The following is a 25,206-nucleotide window of genomic DNA, read 5'->3' as shown; positions in this document are numbered from 1 at the left end:
ATGTACTATGGGCTTCCTGTCTACCATGCCGAGTCACTGAAGGAAGAAACTGAGTCAGGAGGACAAAACATAACAATAAAAATGTAAATCAGATATTAGTCTCATCGTGCTTTTTGTAAATCTAAATAAATTTCGTTTTGCCCTTCAATTGCATAGCCTGTGGCAGCTCAAAGCCTTCCCATGCTCTAATGAAGCGAGTGGCTACCTGGCAAATTCACAGTCTCGATCGCATGCCAGGGAGAGGATGTCCCCACAGAGACAGAGGTCCTTACGGTGGCCGTTACCACACCAGGCTCTGATACCCGGAGCCTCGACCCTCCTCCCATGCTAGAGCACACGGCTTTCAGCAGGTGTGGCCAGAGAGCTGTAGGTTTGCTTTTCACACCTGGAAACGCCGTTACGCATTCTAAATGAGCAGAGTTAACATGTTTGCCTGTGTGGTATCTACTTGTACGTAAGCTAATCACAACATACGGAGATGGCAGCTGTGGGCTTCAGTCGGTGCTGGCGCGTGAGCAAGGCTGCGGGATCCACCAGCACCGGGTCCACCCGGGAACCGCAGGAGAACAGGGTCGTCTGCGGGATGGGCGAAGCGGGGCCAGGTTTCCTTTCTGATTAACAGGGGTTGTGTTACCCCCCTACAGGGTGTTTCTGAGGACCAGCCTCAATGTCAAGTATGAGCCTGGCTCCTAGTAGATACTCCATAAATGGGCGTCATCGCCTTCATCACACTTAGGAAGATTAAAAGCTGTAATTGCGAAGTGTGAGCTGCCACTACCATCTAGTGGCCGTGGCCGGAAGTGCAGGAACAGAGTAATAAGGGGCGTTGGCCCCACGGTTGCCTGTCAGCTGGGTCAATGCCAGGGCATCCCCTGAATCTGCGGGTTTAACCCTCCCTTCAGCACCTGGAGTGATACTAGGTGTGCGCCTTCCTCGGGGGAGTGGAGGAAATAGTCATTCCAGCCCCGAGATGGGAAGCCCAGGCTGGGAAAGTGAGATCTGACGTGGCCGTGTGTGGGGGGTGCTTTCCCACCAGCCGTCCGCGTGGTCGGTGCTTACTGAGAACCCCCACATGCAGCATCGTGGCACCACGGGTCAAACTGCCTCACGTAACACGTTCCTATCGTCTGCACGGGATTTTATTGTTGTTAGTGTGCTTGAAATAATTGCTAATATCACACTCCTGAGATGTCTCACTGGCGAGGTCTCGCCTGAGAGGCCTCACCTGAGAGAGGCCTTCTGAAACGGCGCACCTGAGCGGCACACCTGAGTTGCCTCACCTGCGCTGGCTCAACTGCAACTGCACGTGCGTTCAAGCGGGCCCTGGCACCCAGCAGAGGCCCAGCATTCCTCCTTTAGAGGCACCCTGGCCTTGTGTCCTTGTGCAGCACGGCACAGCCGGCCACCTCGGATGGCTTCCCCCCGTCACACCCCGCAATGCACCCACAGTCCTACAGCTCCAAGCGGACGCTGCTTCTCCGCCTGCCCTGGGGACCTGGTGAGGCAGCATCTCCTCTCACTCTGCCTTCCTAAACACTCTCCGCCTCCCACTCTTGCCTCACCTGCAATTCACTCTGCACACGGCAGCCTTTTTGAGGCTCTTCATCTAATCAAATCACCCCTCCCTCCTAAAAATCCTACAGTAGCTTCGCATTGAAATCAGGGTAAAATCCAAACACCTTAGGATAGCATGAAAGATCTGCAAGAGTCGGCCTTTCTTCCCTCGCTGAGCCAAGTCTCCTAAATCCTGCCCCACCCTGCCACCCCACGCCGGTAGACAACAACTGCCACTTACTTGTCCCACTTGTTTCTGCTCTGACAGGCCCAGCTCTGCTGGCCTCAGGGCCGCTGCCTTTGCTGTTGTCTGTGCCCGGAAAAGTCTTCAGAAGGTCTCCTCGCCCTGTGTATGTAGCTAACCCTCCAGCCACCTGCTCCCAGAGGACTTCCTGAACCAACTCAGATGAGGTGGCACTGCCCCCCCCCCACCAGATCTTTCTCTACCCCTGGTTTTATCTTCTGGGCAGCACTAACTACTATCCAAAATGTGCACATTTTTTTTGGTTGTTTGTTTCCAGGCTAATGTCTTCACTCATTAGATTATAAATTATGATGAGTGATTGTGTGTGTGTTCGTGCAAATCTGCATCTCCAGTCCTAAAACAGTGCTGGGCATGTAACAGGAGGGCTGCATACATGTACTATATGGATGAAATCCGTGAAGATTCTTATTTTGCACATGCAAGAAAAAGGGTTACTCAGAGGCTACGCCACTTGCTGGAGAGTTGAGCTGGGACCTAGCCCTGTGCAGTTCTCGATCCCAGCTCCTAACACTGGTGGGTGAGCTGGTCACACGGCAAGAACCAGATAAAGCGTTGGACAGTGACATTTAGAATGATATATATATATATATATATAACCCATTGAAAAATAGGAATCTCTGGCCATTTATTATGAAAAAAATGAAAAAGAAAGAAAATACCTACAAAAAAGAAGGAAAACTCAGGATGTGTTAAGCTACCGTGGAAATCCAGTAGACAATTTCCCTCAGCCAAACGAACTTGGAGAATGATCTCCTGTAATTCAGACACGATTGCTCCACGAATAGACCACAGCTCTTCTGTGTCTTGTAAATTATTCCTAGATTGAGAAACAATCTCCCGAGTCCTGCGTACGGAAGCATCTCAATAAAACGGCGCCGGGGCTGCAGTGGTTGCTGCTGTGTGGTGCACCGTGTGCTCCTATTTGCTTGTAAGTGGTCTTTGCTGTGATTTGAGTTGTTTGTGGATTTGTTTGCCTCAGAATTTTCATACTTGGAAATTAAGCTGAATTGCGTGTACCAAAATGACAGTTTAGTCTTGGGGGGCAAAAAAGCCTTATTCCAATGTTTTGGGCTTATTAAACTCTGAATTTTAACCAACATCTCCTGATTTAACTTATATCCAAAGCCAACATTCTCATTTGGCGGAGACTTAATTAGATCAGGTGCTAACACTTCTTTTATAAATACCTGGAACTCCTGCGTCACAATAGGGCCACATACAGGGTTGCCTTTAAAATCAAGTACGGCTTAACACCGTTTCTTAAAAATGGAAATTCGTTGCTAATCATCTACTCCCACATATGTGCACACATATTATTTATTTTACCTTGCCCCACATCCGTTAAAAAAATTTCAACATGGACTCATATTTCCTATGGAAATTCGTTTTAAGTTGTATTTATTCCAAAACATTTCAAAACTACGGGTCCTGGTTGACCTGAATATTGATATGACCCCTAACTAATAAATAAATATTTGTCCAATACTGTCCTAAATTCTTCATTATTTTATTTCATCCCTGTCTTCACGACTGGGAAGGTAAGTATTCATTCATGATTTTATTTCACAAGTATTTCTGAGCACCCACGCTGCTCCAGGTGCTGGGATCCAATACGCATCAGCGAACAAAACAGACGCAGTCTGCGTCCCTGCTCACCGTCCAATGCAAGCGCAGAGGCGCAGAACTGGCAGCGACTACTCGGTGCGTCCAATGTCGGCGGGGACTGCGGGGGCGTCAAGCAGGGTGGCGGGCAGGAAGGAGGGTGTTTGCCATGAGCAGGTGAGGCCTCCGGGACAGTGAGACGGCCCCATCTGCAGGACACAGCAGGGGACAGTTCTGACCCAGCCCCCCCTCCGGCCCCCCCCCCACACTGTGGTTCTCAGGCACAACCGTGGGATGTGCTGGGGACACGGTGTGTCGAGATGGGGGTGGATGGAGCAGCCCCGGCTGTGGGCCAGTCCCCTCCCCAGAAACAGTGTGTCCTCCAGCACTTCAGCCCCATGAGATCCGTCCCCCCGGGGTACAAAACCCGGGGAGGGGCTGCTTTCTCCGTCCCCCAGCTGCGGTGCAAGTGGACACACGCAGTGGGACGCCATCCTCCCGGCACGCATGTCTTTATTTACATATTCATATATAAATTATTAATGTACTATTAATTATAATAGTTATTAATTATTAAATAATTAAGTATATTAGATATTTATATATTTATACATACTGGCTTAAATTATTATCTCAGTAAGTTACTGTCTTACAAATTTGGATCAAAAGCTTCACATATCAGATAAGCTGCTTTTCTGATTACAACAAGACAGTCTTAGATTTTAACTGTTTGTAATCCAATATGCAGATTTTTGCTGGCCTTTAGAAAGTTAGAATTAATTTTTGTACAGATTGACCAATTAACTAGGGCTTGGTTCCCCGGCTAGTCCCATAAGATATTTTAATGCGTAACCGATTTACTGGTGTGTTCTAGGACCCTGTAACGTTCCTTCCCGCCCTGTTCAGCGTGCACGCCAGCCTCCCCTGGAAAGCAGTCAGCGGTGCGGACCGGGAAGGCCTCCAGGGATTCCAGCCCCAGCAGGCAGGGCAGGATCCACTGATCTATTTCAAGATCTTCAATTTTTGCTTTGTATTTACCTATACTATATCATGTTTAAAATAGTGATTACATATTACCACCTGGAGGGAAGGAACCCAAAACACAGGGAAGGGGTGAAGGATTCGCCGCTTGGCTGAGCTGGCAGAGGAGGAAATGCAGGCAGAGTAAAGGGCTTTCCCGGACTGCAGGGCAGGAGGAGCGACCAGGACCCAGGACACGGTGTGGGGGAGCAGGCGCGGTTGTTTCTGGATCTGTTCATTTGAGCGGATGCCCCAGAGACGCCCAGGAACCCTGTGAACTGTGGTCCTGGGTCGCACACGTTGACGAGGGGCCTGCTCATTGCAGAGCAGAGAGCCCCCTAAGTAACGGGCTGCGAAGAAATTCAGGGTAGAAAGAGGAAATTATGGGGTAGTAACAATTACATTAGTAATGACATTAATGACCTAGAAGTATTTCCATAGACATTGATTCTTCTAACACAGAAATGCCACACGTTCATGTACCTATATTATCATCGCCGTGATTATTTGGGAAAGGAAGAAGCCGAAAGAGAAATGAAACATCTTTCGTGGTCTTGCACACATCGGGGTAAAACACAGGTGAGTTCCACAGCAACCCGAAAGTTAGTAAAGCCAGTGTGGCCAGATGAATCCAAAGTCCCTCACTTCAGTCCCCTGCATATGCTTATTCTTTAACTTGGTGAAATTTTATTTCTAGAAATTTGCAGGAAGGTAAATACCCTGAATCTGGGAGAAGATTCATCCACCAGGAAGTTAATACACTATTATTGTTAATAATGAAAAATTGTACAAGACCTATATGCCAAACAACAGCGATTGGTTAAAAAGCGAGGAATCCATTTAGTGAACTATTTGTTGTAAAAAGTGAATTTTATCAGCAGAGAAGGATGTTCACAGCACTCAGTTAAGTCAGAAAGAGCAAGTGACGTAACAGCGTTTGGAGTGTGACCACGTTGTTGGCTCAGCGAGGATCTGTGTGCATGGAAACACAGCAGCGATGGCCTCTGGCTGGCAGGGATGGTGCAGGGTTGCATTGTTTCTTTATTTTATATTATAAGTATGTCTCAATATTCTCAAGATCTGCCATATTTTATTGTCCTGACTTATGTGTCCCCATTTGAATATATTTAGTTGGGTTGCTGGTTTATTTTCTCTACCTTCCTTCTGAAGCAGTATCTCCATGCAAGCAGGGATTTTAGCAGCTTCATTTATCACTCCTCAATTTTCTAGGAGTCTGTAGTTCAATAAATTGCTGAATGAGCAAGTTTTTTGTTTCGTTTTTGCTACTTATATAGTTACTGTTGCATTTCAGTAAGAAAAGCAATAATTACAAAAGAAAATGTGCAGAGGGATTAGTCTTTCTGTTTCTCCATCGTGTGTGTGTGTGTGTGTGTGTGTGTGTGTGTGTGTGTGGTGTGTGTGTCTGTATAATTCACGTTTGCAAGCAAATCAGAAGCACGGACCTTATTTCTAAATGTCTTTTATTTCTCGGTACCACGAAGAGATGATAAGTTAAAATAAATAAATTTGGTTCAAGAAGAATTGGGGTGTTACGAGAAAACCAATCTGGCAGAAAGGAGGGCACGTGGGAGAGAGGAGGGGACCTCGGGAAGGTGATGGCAGAGGCTTGAGCAGGAAGAAATCCGTCGCAAAAGCCAAACTCAGTCCGGGAGAAAGCAGCCACTATTAAGCCGTGATAACGGAGCTGACAGTGAGGGGCTGGCACGCGGAGATGAACACATTGGAGAGTTGACAAGGACGCAATAGCGAATCAATAACGCGAGATTAGTGATAGTGGCTGAGAAGAACTGAGGGGTCGTTGTTGACGTGCGACGGGAGAAAGTTGGCTGGGCATCGACTGTCCCCAGCAGCACGTGCGAGAAGTGGACGGGGCAGCTCAATGGGTTTCACTGCCGCTTCTGGGCTGGAAAAATGTCTGTTTGATATGACAAGAGTGGTTGACACAGTTCTAGGGGACGGTCACGTCTGTGGTCTCTGCTGCTCCACCGCTCGTAACCCCCAATAGGTAAACAGTCTGCCGAGCTGCATCTATTCCAAGTGCATTTCGAATTCTCTTGCCTATTCCACATAACGTACATGTCTACCTTAACTTTAAAATAATTTGAATGCAATGAATGCCTTGTCTTTATGACTTTGTTACTCAAATTCTGTAAAAAATCCATTGAATAATAAAAGAAGCTAATGCTCCTTTCCCAGAAAGGGATCTGAGAAACAGATCAGTATTTTCTTGCAAGCACTAAATTTAAATCTGTTTTCATTATTTTATTTTAGATATTAAACATTGTTCATTAAAAAAGGTGTAATGCAAAGACATAAATTGCTATGACTGATTAGGTATCTCTGAAATAGCTCTCAAGCCTGTTGCATCTTCTCTGCAAACACGGCGTCACTGTCCTATTTTAGGCTCCTGTCATCTTTCTTGGTAACAATAAAGCTCCAGCTTTTCCTGCTTCCACCCTTGTGCTGTTCAAATCCATCTGTCTCGCTGAGGCAGAAGGATCTTTCTAGACCACACACACTGTCATGCCATTCCTTTGCTCAATATCTTATACTGGCACCATTTCCTTTGAGCACAGAAGTTAAACTTTACTGTCATTCAGGAGAAGGAGGGGGAGCACGCTATTGAAAGTGGACCTCAAAGAGCTAAAGGTAGAATTACCATTTGATCCAGAAAACCCGCTACTGGGTATTCACCCAAAGGAAAAAAAGACAGTCTAGAAAAAAAAAAAAAAAAAAAAGCACCTGCACTCGAATGTTTATAGCAGCACAATTCTCAATATCAAAGATGTGGAAACTACCCAAGTGCCCATCAATACACAGGTGGATTAATAAAATGTATATGTGTACCATGGAGTACTACTCAGCCATAAAAAATGATGAACTACCTATTGTATTACCCTGGGTGGAGCTGGAGCCCATTCTTCTAAGTGAAGTATCACAGGGATGGAAAAACAAACACCACATGTATTCGCCATTAAATTGGAACTAATCGACCAACACTTATGTGCACGTAGGGAAGTAACACAGGGTGTCAGGCAGGTGGGGGGAGGGGTGAACTCACACCTGACAGGTGCAGTGTGCACTGTCTGAGAGTTGGGCTCGCTTGTGGCTCTGACTCAGGCAGTGCAAAGGCAATTTATGTAACCAAAGCGTTGTATCCCCATAATATTCTAAAATTTAAAAAAAGCAAAAAAAAAAAAAAGAAAAAGAAAAAGAAAAAGAAAGAAAAGAAAAGAAAAGAAAGTGGACACTATTTACACCGAAAGGAAACACAAATGGCACCAGGACTGAAAGCTGGTAAGTAGCTGGCCCACCCCAGACACTCCTCCAGGGCTCCTTAGCCAACCGGCCTCGTTCCCGCGGGACAGTCACATTTCCATCCCTGGCTGTCCCTCCCCCCCCCCTCCCCCTCCCTTGCTCCACAAAGGGTGTGAGAATCTACTGAAAATGCCTGTAACGCCCATCGTCTGGCCTCAGCTCGAGTTCCCAGGCGTGTTTCCCAAGCACACATCTTGCAGCAACAGGAATAGGCTGGGGATGGTCCCCTCCCACCCGTCCTGGAAGCCCAGCCTTGCTCCGCGCTCCCTGCCTGCTCTCAGCCTCTTGCTCCGCCCTCCGCACCTTCCCTGTGTTAGGGGATCCTGCTTCCCCCGCACGGAACTGGGCTCGTTCTCTCCATACCCCGTGTGCCCCCTGCCCCGGGATCCTCCCCAGGGAAGCCAGACACTGAAACACGCCCATGAGCGTGGGAGCATCCAGCGTCTGTGCGGGAAACTCACCTGGTATTTCAGAGAAACTGACTCTGACAGGTGACAGGGAAGAGCGACTGTAAGAGTTATGCGTTTCTGAGTGTTTATTTCCTTAATAGCTTTTAAACCAATTTTATAATTTCTACTCTATAAAATGTATAATGGACTATCTGGAGATTCATATGAAAGTGTTCGTGATGGTTATATAGTGCTGGTATTCACTCGTCTGACAAAATAATTTTCTGAATTTTTGAGCATTTATTTCCTTAACCAAAATGTCAAATGTTTTATTTCACTTAGCACAGCACCCTCTAGATTTATCCATGTTGTCACAAATGGCAAGATTTCCTTTTTTTGTGGCTGAATAATATTCTATTTTTTATATATACTGCATCTTCAATATGTATACTTTTTATTTGTCAATGATACCTCAATAAAGCTGGGAAAAAAAGCAGAAGAAAAATAAACAAAAATGTACTAACATTTTAAACTGTTTACATCCTCAAAGAGTTTTCAACAAGCTTTAATACCAACAAAAATACTCTACCAGAAGCTCAAATTAGAATCAGGTGCTGAAATCCCACCACCACAGAATGTATTTAAAATGTATATACATGTATGTATGTGTTTGACGTCTATACAACAGAAATGTTGAACTTGGATCACACACACCTCTCATTCTAGCTGATATGTATACGTATGTGTATATATGTTTGTATGTATACATTTAAGTATGCACAAATATAATACACATGTATACACACACATACACACATATATATACACACATTTATAAAAGGATTCAGCAGAAGGCTGGTTTTCCATGATATATTTAATCTTTTCAATGAAGAGCGCAGGGATGAATTTTGAGAATATTTATCTTTAATTCCTATTACGTATATCTCAGTAATACATTAATAAGTTACTGTTTCAAGAATGTGATCACAGGACTCGTCAAGGGTTTATCTGAAAATAGCTGGACTGTTGAATGTGTTTACAATGAAATGCATTTAGAGATACCTTGTTACGGTATTCAGTTTTATTGACTTTGTTCCAGAATACCATGGAAGGAGCAGTATTGTTTATAAATCTGCTTCTCAACTAATGGAATATTATTTAGAAACCAATTATTTTATAGTTTCCTGCATAGAACATGTACACACTAGGTTCTCCAAATACTTTTAGTGTTTTGATGAATATCTAATATTCAACTTGACATTGCATTTCATAATGCACAAGATTATGAAATGTCATGTGCATTACTAAGAGAGACTATAGGCTTCCTCCGTTAACCATTCGCACAAGCAATTTTATGTAAATATGTGGCATGAACTAACACGTGGTGCTTGATTATACAACCGTCAAAGCACAAATAAGACCAGGCAAGAGAGTAAGTCAAGAGAGGGTTTTTACATTTTTCAAAAAAAGGAGAGTGTGTTGACTAATTCACAATTGACACTGGAAATTTAGATTTTTATTCTACCTTATTTCTTAAAAGTTTATAGACCAGGTCAAAGATACAAATTGAGGCGTGCAAATTCTTCTTACCCAAAATTCTCCATCAGTGCTTCTGGCAAGCGTCGTTGCGTGAAAACTTTTGCATTAACTGTTCTTTCCTCTTATGCTCAATATGTGACATACCTTCGCCACCGTGCACTTAATCGGGAAACCCGCTTATTTGGAATGTCTCCCAAGGAATCAAATTAAGCCTAATTATACTTAATGGCAATGGCTGCTGCTTAATTTGGATGGTAATTCTGCTTAATTGAGATGCCTTCAGGTGTCTAAGTGGTGCTCTGCCAAGGGGACTGGTGTGTGCGAGGACGTCAACCTGGAGTACCTGGTTCCCTCTCTGAACCTTTCTCTGAAGTACGTGATGAGGAGCAAAACGCATTCTGAAGCAACGTAACACAAGCCTCCCGACATTTAACTCGGTGATTATTGAGTGTTCAGAATCAACAAAATTTATGCAAAACATTTACAAAATCTATGTAAACACATACAAAGATGGTAGAGAAAAGTGAAACTTCTAAAACGAGGGAAGAAAAACGTAAAAACCCAAACTGCTTAAAGAATCGACATCAAAATGTCGAAGAACGTATCTCACGAGCTTTAACCCATGTTAGTCCACGGGAGTCTGGCAGGAGAGGAAGACAACGTGAGTTGAAGCACGTCACGCACAAAAGACGGATCTAGTGATAACCCCGATCTCTTTCCCTGGCGTTCTTCTTGCCTGCATGTGGACAGGGCTGGTCGCCCACAGACTAACCATCACCCTTTCTTCCCGCCTTCCAGATGTTTCTCTCCTCAGGCTCCCAGGGAGCAGGACCACAGGCGTTCAACTCCACAGAATTGGAAGCGAATTTGATAGACAAATTCTAGAAAATGTTTCTCCCGTCTCTTGGTGAACGAGACTCGTTTCATTGAATATGATGGTGTCTGTCGCTACAGCGGATGCCGTGAGGACTGGGCGGAAACATCGCCTCTGCTCTGGGTCGTGGGGCAGGAACGGACGGCAAAGCCCGGAGCCTTCAGCGACGTCACCGAGCGACCGAATGAGACCTGGACTCGCCCTGCCTCTGCCCTTTGGTCACATGAAACAATGTGTCCCTGAAGACGCTGGGGTTTTAGTTGGTTCTCTGTCCTACAGCCAAAATCATCCTGTTGCCTCACTGAAGACCATATTCTTTCATTTCCTCGTGGCACTGACCCGAGTGGTAACGGAATAGGGAGATACAAGAAGTAACTCCCCAGGCAGCAAGGACGCTGGTGACCTGTGGTCACAGCGCCCTGAGAGGTGAGTGTAACTCCCTCGGGGCTTGGCTTCCTCCTTGCCAAGTAAGAGGCAGAGACAGCACAGACTCTAAGCTTCTTCTTAGATAGAAATTTCAATTATTCTCATATGTACAGGAAAGAACAAGGAGCTCAGATACGCCATGGGCACATCTTTCACGCAGAATAAAAATATTTATAATTATTCATATGTAATCTGGATTTAAGTGGATTTTGAAAATATTTTAAAGATGTGAATGAAACTCCCTGAAGATTTAATTTGAAAGCCCTCTCTTCCAGACTGAAACACCATGGGTAGTCTGTTTCATGGCAAAAAATGCTAGTATTTTGGAACTCTTTAATGACATTTATAGTTAGAAGATCATTTCACTATAATCAAAGCCAAAGCCACCCTTCGACTGACCTTTAAGAGAAAATATAATGCCATTCCACGGCCTTCCCTAACTCTATTTTGTTTCCTGCATGTCGTCCTTCTAATGCCTGGTTTCACCAGCTAACGACACACTTGGGAATCCCAAGTCTGCCTTTACCCATGATGTCTACTCGCACATACGTACACAGCAGGAACCTCAAACCCGAACTATTCCCCCCCGACAGTGGTTCCTGAGGTCCTTTCCCTGGCTAGAGGTAGAGAGAGCATATAATCTACTGCTCCCCACTGGAACAGTTCTGGGAACCGAGTGGCAGCCCTGTTAGTAATACCGTAAGGACAGCAGGCACTGCCAGGGCGCCCTGGGAGGCCAGGACAGGTGCTCACATTGCAAGGGCTTCGTCACTCACCCTCCATGCCATCTCCATTCCTCCTCTCTTTTGTCACCCACAGCACCTACTGGAGGCCAGCCCCAGTGCAAAGCCACGTGGAAAACAGTGTCCGACAGGACAGTCAGGAGCCTCGGCCACCCGCCCCCCCCCCAGTCCCGACTGGTCGCCGAGTCCTGCTGAGTCCAGAGCTGCTCACCTCGGGGTGATTCCCTGCACCACCCCAGGGAGCCAGCCCCACTTCCCACTGGAGGATCGTGGTAGATTCCCTCCTCCCCCATAGGGCGTGTTTGCGCCTCCTCCCCGTGAAAGGCCTGGATGAAGTCACGCTCTGGCCAGGGCCATGTCTGTCTCTCGCCAGGGCCATGTCTGTCTCTGGCCAGGGCCATGTCGTCTCTCACCAGGGCCATCTCTGTCTCTGGCCAGGGCCATCTCTGTCTCTGGCCAGGGCCATATCTGTCTCTCACCAGGGCCATGTCTGTCTCTCACCAGGGCCATGTCTGTCTCTCACCAGTGCCATGTCTGTCTCTCACCAGGGCCATGTCTGTCTCTGGCCAGGGCCATCTCTGTCTCTGGCCAGGGCCATCTCTGTCTCTGGCCAGGGCCATCTCTGTCTCTGGCCAGGGCCATCTCTGTCTCGCCCCGGGTCTCCCCCCAGGCAGAACCTTGCTTGCCGGCAGCCTGGCCATTGGGTCTTAACTGAAGGCAGAGGAGGAGATGGGAAGAAATCACACCCGCGAGTGTGGCACTGAGCCGTCTCCCTGCGGGCACTTGGCTCCCTCCTGCTGGGGACAGCTGCAGAGCGGTCAGAATGCGGCTCAGACCCACCGGAGGGGGTGTCCACGTGCTCCATCATCCCCCCTGCAGAGGGGACGCCCGCAGGCTTCGCAGCTCTGAGTGGCAGTGCCCTGGCAGGAAGCAGGAGACCGGGGGCTGCTGGGGCTGGGCTGGGGCCGGAGGGGAGGCGGGAGGGCGCGATGCCACCTACCTGCAGGCAGCGGCTTTTTTATCACACATCCAAGCAAAGAGTTTCTCCTACCTCTGAGACTGCAGAAGTAACGTGTGTCAATATTCTATAAATGTCTCAATCAGACACTTTTGTCCCCAAACACATCTCAATCCCTACAATATAAAATGCTTGTTTTCATTTGAACCCCTGTGGAAATAGATGTAGTCTATTCACCATTCATTCAACTCAACACCTAATACGCCCATCAGACAAACAAACTCAATCGTTTTAATATTCCCTTCCTGCAGATTCACTATCTAACCTTCAAAGCTTTTCTAAATTCTCAGTATCATGTGAGTTAACTTCCTAGGGACTAAACAGGATATTCTAATTATTTAAAAGTATGTAAATGCAGAATTTTTTTCTATTTTTCCCATGCTTGTTTATGTTACCACTGCTAGTACTAATAACATATAATAGGCGATGACATTGCACTTACTTAGGCACACACACTGATTTATTAATTTTCCACAACCGCCCTCTAAGGTGAATACAATTACTACCTCTTTTTCAGGTGAGAAATCTAAGGCCCGGGGAAGTTAAATAACTTTCCCAAATTCATGCAATTACTAAGCAGTGAGCCTGGTATCTAAAGGTCTGAGAATGGTATAAATTTGAATAAATGAGCCACTGAATAGCATATAGGAAAAATATGGTTTGGATTAGCACAGTGGATGTCCCAGAGAACAACACAGCTCTAGCATCCTGAGAAGCACATGATAAAACTCGGAGGCTTTGGACAGAGCAAAGACAGCCCAGAAATTCCTCAATCTTTGAGAAGAATGCCTACAACACCCTGAATTTTTACCCAGTTCTATTTATTAAAGCCTATATTTTCCAATAAAACACTGGGATTTTAGAATTAAAATAAGCCAACACAAAACCAAAAGCCATCTGTAATGAACACTTTACTGAATCTAAAATCAGAACTTTTTTGCTTTTAGACCTGGGAACTAAATAGCCTTAAGAGAGAGCTACAGAAATATAACACATATTTTAATAAAATATAAAAGTGGAGAGGTGATCACTTTAGACCCAGAACTGCTGGTAATAACTCGATAATTGGCAAACAGTGGGCTCAGTAAATTGACTGTTAGTATATACATTCCTTTTAACATTGTTTATTTTAGTGAAATCCATACCTTTGTTTTTTTGACAGTTTTTTTTTAATCAAATCAATTTGAAGATGTTCCACCTTTTTTTTTTTCTTTTCAGAGGTAGGCATCTATATTGAACTTAAAGCAAATTAAAGAAAATTCATTTTGTAACCAATGAAACATGATTATGAATGCGCTTCCTTGACCTACGATTAAAATGTACCACCACAGTTGCAGACTATGTATGCAAAACTTATAGAGAAGAAACATGGTGTTGCCCTCTTTTATTCCTCTGGGGGAAAAATACATATTCTATTCAATGTATTTAAGATGAGAAATCGGAAAAAGTGTGGAGACCTGTTAACTTTTAGGAAAACTCATATAGCTCATGAGAAAAACATTTGAACAGTGTGATTTAGAAAACAGTATCTGAGAGACAGTACTCTTTGCATCTGCGTACAGCAAGAGCGTTTCTAACCCTTAGCAGTGCTGCGCGGAAATACTGCGGTACTAAGACAGCATCTGATACAGCAGATGAGACCTGAATTGAGAAAAACTCACGTCAAAAAGCGCTATGACACATGAAGGAGGAACGTCAACTTAATCTCCAGAATCACTATAAGGGCCGCACGGAGAATATTCACCTTGCATTTGAATCTCAGACTGCTTTCCAACGAACGTGGGTATCCAGGCACAAAATGCCAAAATGCGGCATGAACTTTTTAATTCAGACAGGAAAAGGTGAGGACGCTACCGCTGGCCAGGTGTCTGCCCGCACAGGTGACCCTGGCGGAGGTCGGCTGCGCTGGCCGCACGGAGGGAGGGATGAGCCTTACCTTGTCCGGGTTGGCCGTGGTGATCACCCACACGCAGTGCGCGTTGTCTTCGTACTGAACTGGGTAGTTAGGGGAGGTGATGACGCCACTGGGTCCACGCAGGTTGGATCCACACGTTCTAGCTGGAAAGACATAGGAACGGTATTGTTTTCTGCAACTTTCCATTAGTGCGGTAGAGACATAACGTTCGCGTGGAACTCCAAGTCAGCTGTTATCTGATCGTGAGAAAAAATGGTGCACGAACTCAGGTTGGCAAGTGGATTTTGCTCAGCCTTTGGGACCCTGGGTTTGGTGCCTGCGATGTTGGCCTGGACACTTTCTTACATGATTTCCAAAGACATGACCATTCGCTAAATGATATCACTGATGATTGTGCCATGGATAATGTCAATATCAACGTAATCCAGTTTTAATCCCCTGTTTGACTAAAGACAGCCTCTTCATATTCACTTGGTTGTACAAAGAGTCCCTAATATACACTTAGCTGCACACGCATGCAACAAGATTGGAGAAAGGGCCCCTACAGAGGGACTGAACCAGAGTTAATATATGCTACCTGGCCTCGGATAAGCAGCTTCACCTCTCCCAGCTTTGTCCTTTCAACTTCAAAGGAGGATTTTGGAAACCATCTCCAAAGTCACTTTCAAGCTTTAGACTCTATTCTTCAATAAACTGTACCAATTTCTTTACAGCACAATGCAAATCAGAACTTAAAATATTAGTGAAAGTTTAAAGAAAGAAAATAGAAGTGGGGATTCTAAAAGGAAAACGAAAATATCTTAAAGTTGAAATGAAAAACCAAGTGAAGCATAGAAATTGCGTCATCCAATATATATGACTCCGTTTGGAATATAAAAGTAATTTAATTGCCTTCCACTTGAAGAGAGGGTTTTTTTTCTTTTCCAATAAATAGACAAAATTTGAAAATATCATGTCAGCCTGGCTCTAGTCTTAACGTTAATAATTTAAACTGAGTTCGAGAATGCAGAAGAAACTGATTTTATGAGAAGGAATGAATCTAAGAGAACTTCTGCTTCATTTTCCCAAGACATAGCATCACACAAACTGAGAAAGCTGTTCCCAAGGAAGGATTAATCCGAATCATAACCCACATTCTCTTCCTCCCTCCCCCTGGCTGGGCACCTGCTCCAGGTCAGTTGTCACTCCAGGGTCCTCAGCTGCAAAACCCAACAGGCCAGGATCCCTGGCTCAGAAGGACGGTCTCTGGGGGAGCAGGAATAACCACTGAACCCAGCTTTTCCGAAATGCTGCCCACACTACCCAATTCTCCCTCCATTTACAGTGATACAAGAGCAGTATGAACCATGGCTACTCCTGATAATACTTCTGTTCTCTGCTGTGATTATTAATCCACTGATCTATCTTTCCCACAAGGTCTGCACTCCTGACGTTAGCAACAGCGTTCTTTCCTTGGGACAAGATGACTTCAGACAACTTTTCAGTTACTTAGTACTTACTATGGAAATGATGAGCTAAAAATCGACCTACTACACACTGAAAAACAAGGTTAAAATTAACTTTTAAAATATTGTCATTTATCATCCAAATGAACAAGATTTTTAAAGTAAAGATGGATAAAAGATTATGCAGTTTTCAACACTTGGGAGGTGTGGCATTGGTCTAAAGGTCACCTGACCAAGAACTAAACACAAGCATGGACATCACCTGTACTCTCATAGTCCCTTCTCTAGTGAGTCCAGTTTTAGGAAGGTGTTCTCAGCGAGGACATGAACATCAAGTGTAAAATTTCCCTAGAGCACTTGAATGTTAACAGTTTCAAAGAGAAAATCTCAGAAGAAAAGTTAGCACCGACAAAATCTGAGTTAGAATATCTTTATGCTCTGCTGTCATATGTCCTTACATTTCATAATTAATAGTTGTTACAAATATAATTTAGCATTAGTAAATATTTGTTGATTTAGTTATGGATCAATGGACCCACACTGCATTTCTAAGTCTGTATTTTAAACTTTGAAAAAATACATCTGAAGGTTCCCTGTGCAGAGGGAACCATATCTACCATAGGGTAAATTTTTGAAAATTTAACGTTTGGAAAGAAGAAAAGGAACCAGAGAAGAAGGTGGAGCAGGCTGAGGGGTACGAGATGAAGCAGGACTGAGAGTCCCACCGAATTGGAGCCAATGAGTGAGAATGGACAGGTCGGGCAGCTTTGTGCCATATTTGAATGTGAATTCAACTGATGCTCTGGGAGTTAATAAAATGGTGCCATAAGATCTGACCCAGGAGGCTAGAAATCGGAGGCTCCGTCATTTTGCCTGTCTCTTCACTGGTGGAGTCTGCCGGTTTCTCGATTCCTGCTAAGGACGATTCTGCGGCTCCTCACACAGGTGGGTCGCTTAGGGGCAGCTGTTCTGACTGGGATGGGACAGCTGCCCGGTGTCTTTGCAGGCAGGGGACCTCTTCCCTACAGTAGCTCCTGCACTAAACAGGCATTCAACTGGTCAACATAGTATTTAATTACGCAACATATTAAATAATTTAATCACAATATACTAGTGGCCAGCAAGCTTTTAGACCAAGCTCTTTCTCTATAAATTCCCATCACTGAAATGTGTATGTGCATGTTCATTCGTATTACAGTCAAACACCACTTGCAACTCCTGCAAAAGCCTTGCCCTTTGTCAAGATCCTCCCGAAAACGTAGCACCTAATCCAGAGTAATGTTCACTTACATGCTTCATAAATGTCCTTGGATAATAACTGTGACCTAATATGCCACTGATGTTATTTGACTAACAGTTTTCTAAACTTGTAAACTCAAATTCCATACATCTTACTCAAACTCATATATCTTATGTCTTCCCAATAAAAGGTAGAATTCACAAAATGACAAATTGGAAATATATCAAGAGGGGAAGTGAAAAGGAAGAAGAAAACTAACCAATTTTGAATGCCAGTGCATGCCATTTATCCGTTGAATCAATAAATACTTATTAAGTACAAAGTACATTTGTTTCATGTAATTTATCCCACTTAATACAAAGTAATAACTTATCTATTTATTTAAATTCGGTTCCAGGAAATCGTACTGTTCTATGGTAACTGCTCAATTAATCAAGTTAATTGAAAGAGGGAATATTCTAATCAACTACATTTGAATTAGTGGCATAGCAAGACTCACATCAGAAGCTTCTTTCTTTCATGCAAAGTAATAATTATATTGAATGGTCTATTTCTTGTATATTTTCAGGACACAGCATTTTTTGTCAACCACAGCGAAGGCAACAGCTGCAGAAGTTAGGAGCTTGATTTTCCTTATCCCATGTGAGGTCCAGGCCTGGCTTATGCAGCCCCTGGCTTTCTCATCTGAAATTATTCCATTTTAAGACTCTCGGGTCATTCAATTAGCATAATAATCACAACTCCATCTATGATGGCTATGAATATTGAATAAAATAATGCAAGTAAAGCATTTGGCACACAGCATAATACAGCACAGCGTATGTACCTCGAGAAGTGTACGTTGCAGCTTTGAGTTGAGCACAGAGGATACAACTGGGAGGATATAGCTGAAATTCTCGCCTTCAGCAGGAAATTAACAAACAAACAAACACATGCACATATAATGTCAGAAGGAGACAAGAGCTTTGAAAAAAGGCAGTGAAAAGGTCTGCAAAGTGTCTGGAAAGGGCTTGCTGTGGAAGATGGGTGGTCACGGGAGGATTGTGGATGAGGAGACATTTGATGAACGGTGCAGGATAGACTCCACGTAGATTTTGGGGGGTAAGTGCTCCCTAGGGGAGAAAACAAACGCAAGGACCCTGACTCAGCAACTCCTCTGGCTCCAGGAATGTAATTAGCACCCACTTAAGGGTGGTTTTCAGGTTATTCTACATCAATAGAATATGAGGGTCATATAACAATACACAAAAAATTATTATTGCCAATAACACAGTAAAAAAATAATAAGGAAAATAAAAAGCATTTTCTCTCAAGTGACCTCCAGGTAAAAATGATAAAGCTTCAGGAGTCTGGAAGCAACAACAGAAATGTCTCCGATTTCACGGGATTAAAAAGTTAATCATGTATATGTTTCTCTAAATCTCTGAGATAATAGCTACTTGATTGAATAATCAGTACATAGAATATCATTCTAAAACTGACACTGGCCCTGTAGTCTGGTAGAATGAAGAGTCATCGTTCATGCGTAAATGATCTGTTTTATTGCTGTTTAAAAATTCATTTCTGCAAGGACAGAAAACATGGGCAAAAAAGAAAAAGCTATAAAAGTTCTTGGTAAACAACAAGTTTATATATTAAGGGTAATTCTTAGCTAACCTCACCTAGAATCCCAAGGTAAAAATAACTTTATTTTGTGACCCTGGCTGGCTCTAATTAGCTTTCATGTAACCACAGTTACAACGGCAAATAATGTCATTTTTTCTTAGAGGCCTTTTTAACTCAGAGAGCAACTCAAAATATTAACTCTGCAGATCAAAGTGCATTAGCATTAATAAAGCTCTATATAAATCCCCTCTAAAGACTGATGGAATTGCAACACCAGCCTGAACATTTTACTTAAAAAAAAAAAAATAGAATGCCATACTCTTCATTTTATTTGCTTATTTAAAAAAAATCTGTCAGTTAAAGATACGGTTTTAAACAGCTCATAATGTTTTACCCTGCAAAAAAAAATCATAATGGTTGTTTTCCTATCCCTAAATGAAGTAAGCATAATTTCAAACAAAATCACTTGTATAATTACTGAGCTATGACAACCATTCATCTGTTTGGTAACAGGAAGAAAAGGTAATATTCCCCCAGTCCTCAAAAGCTAATCAGCTAATGTAAGCATTGGCGAGCCACCCCAGTTTCCAGATGGGAGGATCACTTCTGACTCACTGCAATTTATCAAACGCTTCCATCGGATACTCCTTCTGCAAGGAAGGCATGGTAATAAGAGTTAGAGACCCTTCATGAAGGTGAGAACCTTGAGAATCGGTCCTTCCTGGACTCGCGGATCTGAAGTATCTTTACGCACAGAGCTTGCAGGATGCTGAGACCGGAGGCATCTTACTGTACTCAGTAGACAGTTGGGATCAGAACACGTGGCCGAAGTGATCAATCTGAGGACCGCCTGAGAGGCTAGCGACGAATCAGGAAAACCCAACTATGATGTTGACAATTCAGAAACTACTCCGCATGGCAATAGCACAGAATGGAAAACCAACTGGGAAATTGCATTGGAAACACCGTCAAGTTCCATGGGATCCATTTCCCAGTACATTTTACATATATCTAAAGTTACCTTTTCATAGAAATAATTACAGAACCACCACTTTTAAAAAATGTGTTTCAGCTCTTCTGTAATTGATGAAATCAGTCATTAGGAGCAAGTAGAGACCTATTTAAGGGGGAGAGTGATGACATACTCAGGCTCCTAAGAGCTGCCAACCTGGAAAACTTATGGATTTTAATTGGAGAAAGTGCGTTCTCCAGAGAGGGACGCCAGCCAGGAAACGGGTCACGACTCACTGAGCTCATGTTTCCTCTTCACACCTGCAAGGGTGTTGCCGGCTCTGCACAGAGAGGACAAAAACCAGGCCTGAAGGCTGAGCTAAACGTTCAGAGCTGTGCTGCCCAGTGCGGTGGCTACCGGCCACACGTGGCCACTGGTCACCTGCAGCGCAGCTGGCCTGAGACGGGCTATACTGTAAGTACAAGACGCCGGCAACATAGTATATATTTAAAAAGGAAAGTATGTAAAACATCTCTTTATAATCTTTATGTTGACTGTGGGTTAAAATGATTACATTTTCTGTATCTGGGTTAAATGAAAATGTTATTAAAGCTAAGTTCACCTGTTTCTTTTTACCTTTTTAATCTGGCTACTAAATATTTCAAAATTACATATGGAATTTTGGGAACCAAACACGTACCATCTCCCAGTTATTCAATCACACACTAAGGTAGGTGCTCCTGTGAAGGATTTTGCAGGTGTACCTGAAGTCCCTCATCAACTGACTTTCAATTAAGGAGATTATCCTGTGTGGCCTTTACCAAGCCAGCTGGGAAGCCTCCAAAGAGGGCTGAGAATATCCTTAGAGAGAGGAAGACTCCTGCCTGCAGACAGCAGCTCTGGCCTGTCCAGCCCCCACCCCCTTCCTGACTGCCTGTCTTTCGAATTCAGGCTGATGTAGCCGCCCCACCAGCCCTGCGAGCCAGTTCCTTGGTCTAAACACACACACGTCTCCATCCTCCTAGTTCTGCTTCTTTGCCTGAACACTGACACATGCAGCGTCCGGCGCCTGGACACGGGGTGTTGCTGTAACGAATGCAGGGGCAGATTTGGAGCTGGGTGGGGGGTCAGGGCTAAAGGGAACATAACAGAGAAAGCTAATGGCATCCAACACACTATGAGCAAAAACCTGTATTTTGAAGACACTGTAGGTCGGGCTCCAAAGGAGTGAGGGAGATGTTGCCAGAAGCTTAGAGAAGTGGCAAAAGCTTAGCAGAAGCGGTTGTGTAATTAGGTGGGAAGCAGGACTTTCAAGGGACAATGGAGATGCCCAGGCTGTGTGTTGCAGGTCCCCTTGGTTTCTTCTTGTCACTTATATTAAAACATGAAAGGAGAATTATTAAACAAAAAGCAGCCAGACTGGATGATTTTGAAACTTCTCAGCCTCTCCAGATGGCAAGGGATGCTCAAATTTGGAAAGGGCTCCTGGAAGCACCACACAGAGAAAAGGCTGCATGTGCGGCTGCATAACCTCTCGCTGCCACCTCAGAGTGCTCAAGGTCAGGGCACGAGTGTGCAGCCGCAAATGGGGTGCTTTCAAGAATTGAGGGTTTCCTCGCAGGCCTTCTCCACCAGCCCAGAGGGTCCCTAGGAGGCTGAAGGGCACCGTCCCTCTGGCATCGCGGCGGGAGCCCAGGACGCAGAAAAGAGTATCTCAAAAATATCTGTGGCTGTGGCTTTCGTAATGAATAAACTCTAGTAAAATACATCCTCTGTGAAAACACTGTCTTAAGAATTATTTCCAGCTACTGTAAGTCATTATGAAAGACAGTTAAAAGTCACAAATTTAATAAGGACTAAATAACCACTCAGTGCTAATCAAGGTGTATCTAATTTAAGCAAAACAAGTGCGTCACCAGGCAGGAGGGGGGAGAGGGGATGGGTGGGGTTGGACACGCTTTGCCTTGGAGCTGGAAGGAGGCGGGTGCTGGCCATCGGTGCAGCTTCACGAGAAACCAAGCAAGCATGGCAAACGGGACCCTGCGGAAGAGGCGTTCTCTTCCGAAACGTGATCAAGTGGGACATGGGAATCTATAAGAACAGGAGGTCCAGCAGAACGCTCCGTAATTGTCTCTGGAGTAAGTGGGTGCTGGGTTGAGGGGGATGGAAAAATGTCCCCACATTCAGCCAGATGGAGCAGCTGTTTTTTAAGAGATAAAGACCTCGGAGTTTTGACACAAGTCAGGTGATGAGGTGGAGGTTACAGGATACTGAGAAAGTGCTTGAGTCGAACATTTTTATAGCCAAAATGTTTAAAATTAAGAATAACTTTTTATAACCAAAATGTTTAAAATTATAAAGACTATGAAGAGAGAGATGATATTCTTATATATCAAACTTGCCTTTTTATTTCTTGGTCAAACTAGTGCCTTTATTTCTTCAAAATTACTAATTTACGGAGATTATTTTATGGCCAAAATTCAAAAATGAAACCCAAAAACCTTGTTTTTCTTTCAATTTTATTAATTATTCCATTTTAACACAACCATACCAGTTTTCTGCTGGTTTCAGGATGATTTCTATAATTCTGGGAGGATTGTACATATACTTCATACAAGTGTCAGGTACTTGGACCTCTGATAACTGCATATATATTTTTTAATGTGATAGTGATAAGGATGATGACTATTTTTCTTTGCTAAGTATGTCAAAGATTAGTTTAAGATAATTTATTGATAAAATGGTAACTTAGAACAACTCTCTTTATCACTCATATAATCAAACCTAAAAATTCAACCTCACTGAAATCAAAAGGTGAGGATATTTAGATTTTCCAGGGTTCACCTAAAACTTTCCAAAGGCTCTGGTTATGTATCATATAGTCCTCCATACACATACTGTGCAGACAGATCGGTAGATCTACCTTATATTGAGTGTGTGTGTGTGTGTGAGTTTGAATAATTAGGTTTCCCCATATTTGTCCTGCAATGTAAAATATGCAAACATCTTTTGAAATATTTGTCTCCTAACTAATTTAAAGACAATACTTCTTTAATTACCCACATCTTAATGAAAACATGTGTCCTTACCAAGTTCTGTACTGTGTATACACAATGCTTTAAATCTAAATTGCGTATTCAGAAAAAAAAATCCAATCGTGAAGAGAGAGTTTCTGGGCTGTACCCCACGGTGGATGCCTTACCTCTGCAGATTGGCCGGTGGTCACTCCAAGCAGCGAGTGTCTCTGTAACTCTCTGACAGGTGATGCTCTTAGATCCTTGGAGCACATAGTTGTCCTCACAAGAGAACTGTACATTTGCACCAACCCTAAGCAGCGACAAAACAAACAAACAAAAAAAAAAAAAAAAAAAAAAACAACCCAAATTATTCACAGATGTTCTATAAAAAATGGCTGCTACAATGTTATGCAGTCAAAATGATACAAAACATTAAGCAATCCATTCAATATTATTTACAGAGGCAACCCTGGGATTTAGCAAAGGTTATAAAATTTTTAAAAACCTGGGTTCAGATTTCTGCTCTTCCAGTTTCACAGCTAAACAAACATATGAACCTTAACTTGTCACCTTTAAAACAGGGAAAATAGCAAAGGTGACCTCATTGAGTGTTCGCGGTTTCCATAAGGAAATTTATGGGAAGTTTTATACCCTGAAAACAAAACACAGTTGGATGTCATTCTACGTGAATAAATATCTTGCAAGTACAAGAACTGAAAAAGTCCAGGTTAAGAAAATGTCTCCGTAAAGAATCTATGTTACTATCACGGACATTAATTATACTTAAAAGAAGGCCAGTGGTGTTATATTTCAGAAATACTTCTTACAGGAAAAGAATCATTTGTTTTAGGAAAAAAAAAAAAAAAAAAGCAATCCATCCAGCCTAGAGTTAGTTGAAAAATTGCTTTGGCTCCAGAGCTGCATCTGCAAACATGAAGCTTCAGGGTTGTAAACGTTAACAAAACGTTGTCACAGGATAACAACTGGACAGGTGCATGAAGAAGTGCTGAGGCATACATCACGTTTGAACACACCCAATTACTTCTTCTAAGCCTGGCAGCTGACACTGAGTTGAGCATTGCATTATTTTACTATCTGACAAGACGACTGCTACAAGAGGAAATTCTACTTGTGTTTCTTATTTTGAATAATGGAGAGGTTGATGTTGAGGAAATAGGAGTGAAAGAGGGAGGCTCTGAAGGAAAAGATGCACAGTCGTCTACATGGATGGATGGAGTACAGTACGGAGAAAATAGGGTAAATAAACAGATGCTTTCCTTTCTTGCTTATTGAAAAACACCTTCATCTACAGTATTGGATTGAACACTGTTCAAGTCACATCACAGCAGCATCTCCCACAAGAGCTACAGAACTCTCTCCCTGGGGAGTGTCACCCATGGCCGCGAAAATTATCAGAGTCAAACCAATCTGGAAAGTTCTGGCTTAAACAAAATTAAACATCTTTCCTTTCTAAAGGGACTTCTCAGCTTAATGAAATGTAATATGCAAAACTTATTTTACCTATTTAAGGGAATGTAAAATATGTGGAATGTTCCAGATTTGTCCATCTAGGAAGCACTTTTTGCACCAAGAATTTACGACAACTAGAGTTCTATGGAACCAATTTTGAGAAACGCTGCATTGTAAGTACATAATATGTATATTTTTGAATGTGAAAAGTATAAAAACCAATACTCAGACATAATTCCCACTGTTATTGTCTGTCATAAGTTAAGACAGCTGTACTTTATAAACATATTCCTCCTTAATTTCTGCTCACTGATCTTTGTTTAAACCTTGGAGCCACATGGAATAAATGAGATAAATGCAAGAATTTTGTTGTGGAAACAATGATCATATCCTTGTGTTCTCTACTGCAGGCACCAGTCTGTAGTTCTTTCTATGTATGTAAATTTCAATATCCATAATCTTCATAATTCTTCTGATATTTTTAATTGAGAAGCTACTGTGGGTCCTACTCTATTCTAGGTACCAAAGAGGCAGAGGTGGATTATACGGACAAAGCCCCAGGCTCAGGGAGATAACATAATAGTTAATGACAACAACAAATCCAACAATCAAATCACATATAACAAAAATGAAAGGATGTCATAAATACTATGAAAGAAATAAACAAAATGATATGACTGCTAATGAGGTAAGAAGAGCTGGAATTTGAGAGTATGTCACCATTTCTATGATCCTCTTTACTGAACATTCCAGAAGTTGTCAAACAAAAAGAAAGGGAAGTGTGCTTATTGCT

The 25,206-nt window shown here is 43.2% G+C and overlaps 1 protein-coding gene across 1 annotated transcript in view; it reads right to left on the bottom strand.

The window, feature by feature from the left end:
- CSMD1 (CUB and Sushi multiple domains 1) overlaps positions 1-25,206 on the bottom strand; it is a 1,229,803-nt gene that overhangs the window by 269,775 nt on the left and 934,822 nt on the right. Inside the window, exons 9-10 of the mRNA XM_045535313.1 lie at positions 23,129-23,253; positions 14,706-14,827 (exon numbers count right to left, since the gene is read on the bottom strand). Of these exons, the coding sequence (XP_045391269.1) occupies positions 14,706-14,827; positions 23,129-23,253 (247 nt within the window). The remainder of the gene's footprint in view (positions 1-14,705; positions 14,828-23,128; positions 23,254-25,206) is intronic.

The sequence above is a fragment of the Lemur catta genome, chromosome 22 (genome assembly GCF_020740605.2).
Source record: "Lemur catta isolate mLemCat1 chromosome 22, mLemCat1.pri, whole genome shotgun sequence".
NCBI classification, from domain to species: Eukaryota; Metazoa; Chordata; class Mammalia; order Primates; family Lemuridae; genus Lemur; species Lemur catta.
The sequence above is the reverse complement of the archived record's forward strand: the minus strand, read 5'-3'. Positions and strand labels throughout refer to the sequence as shown.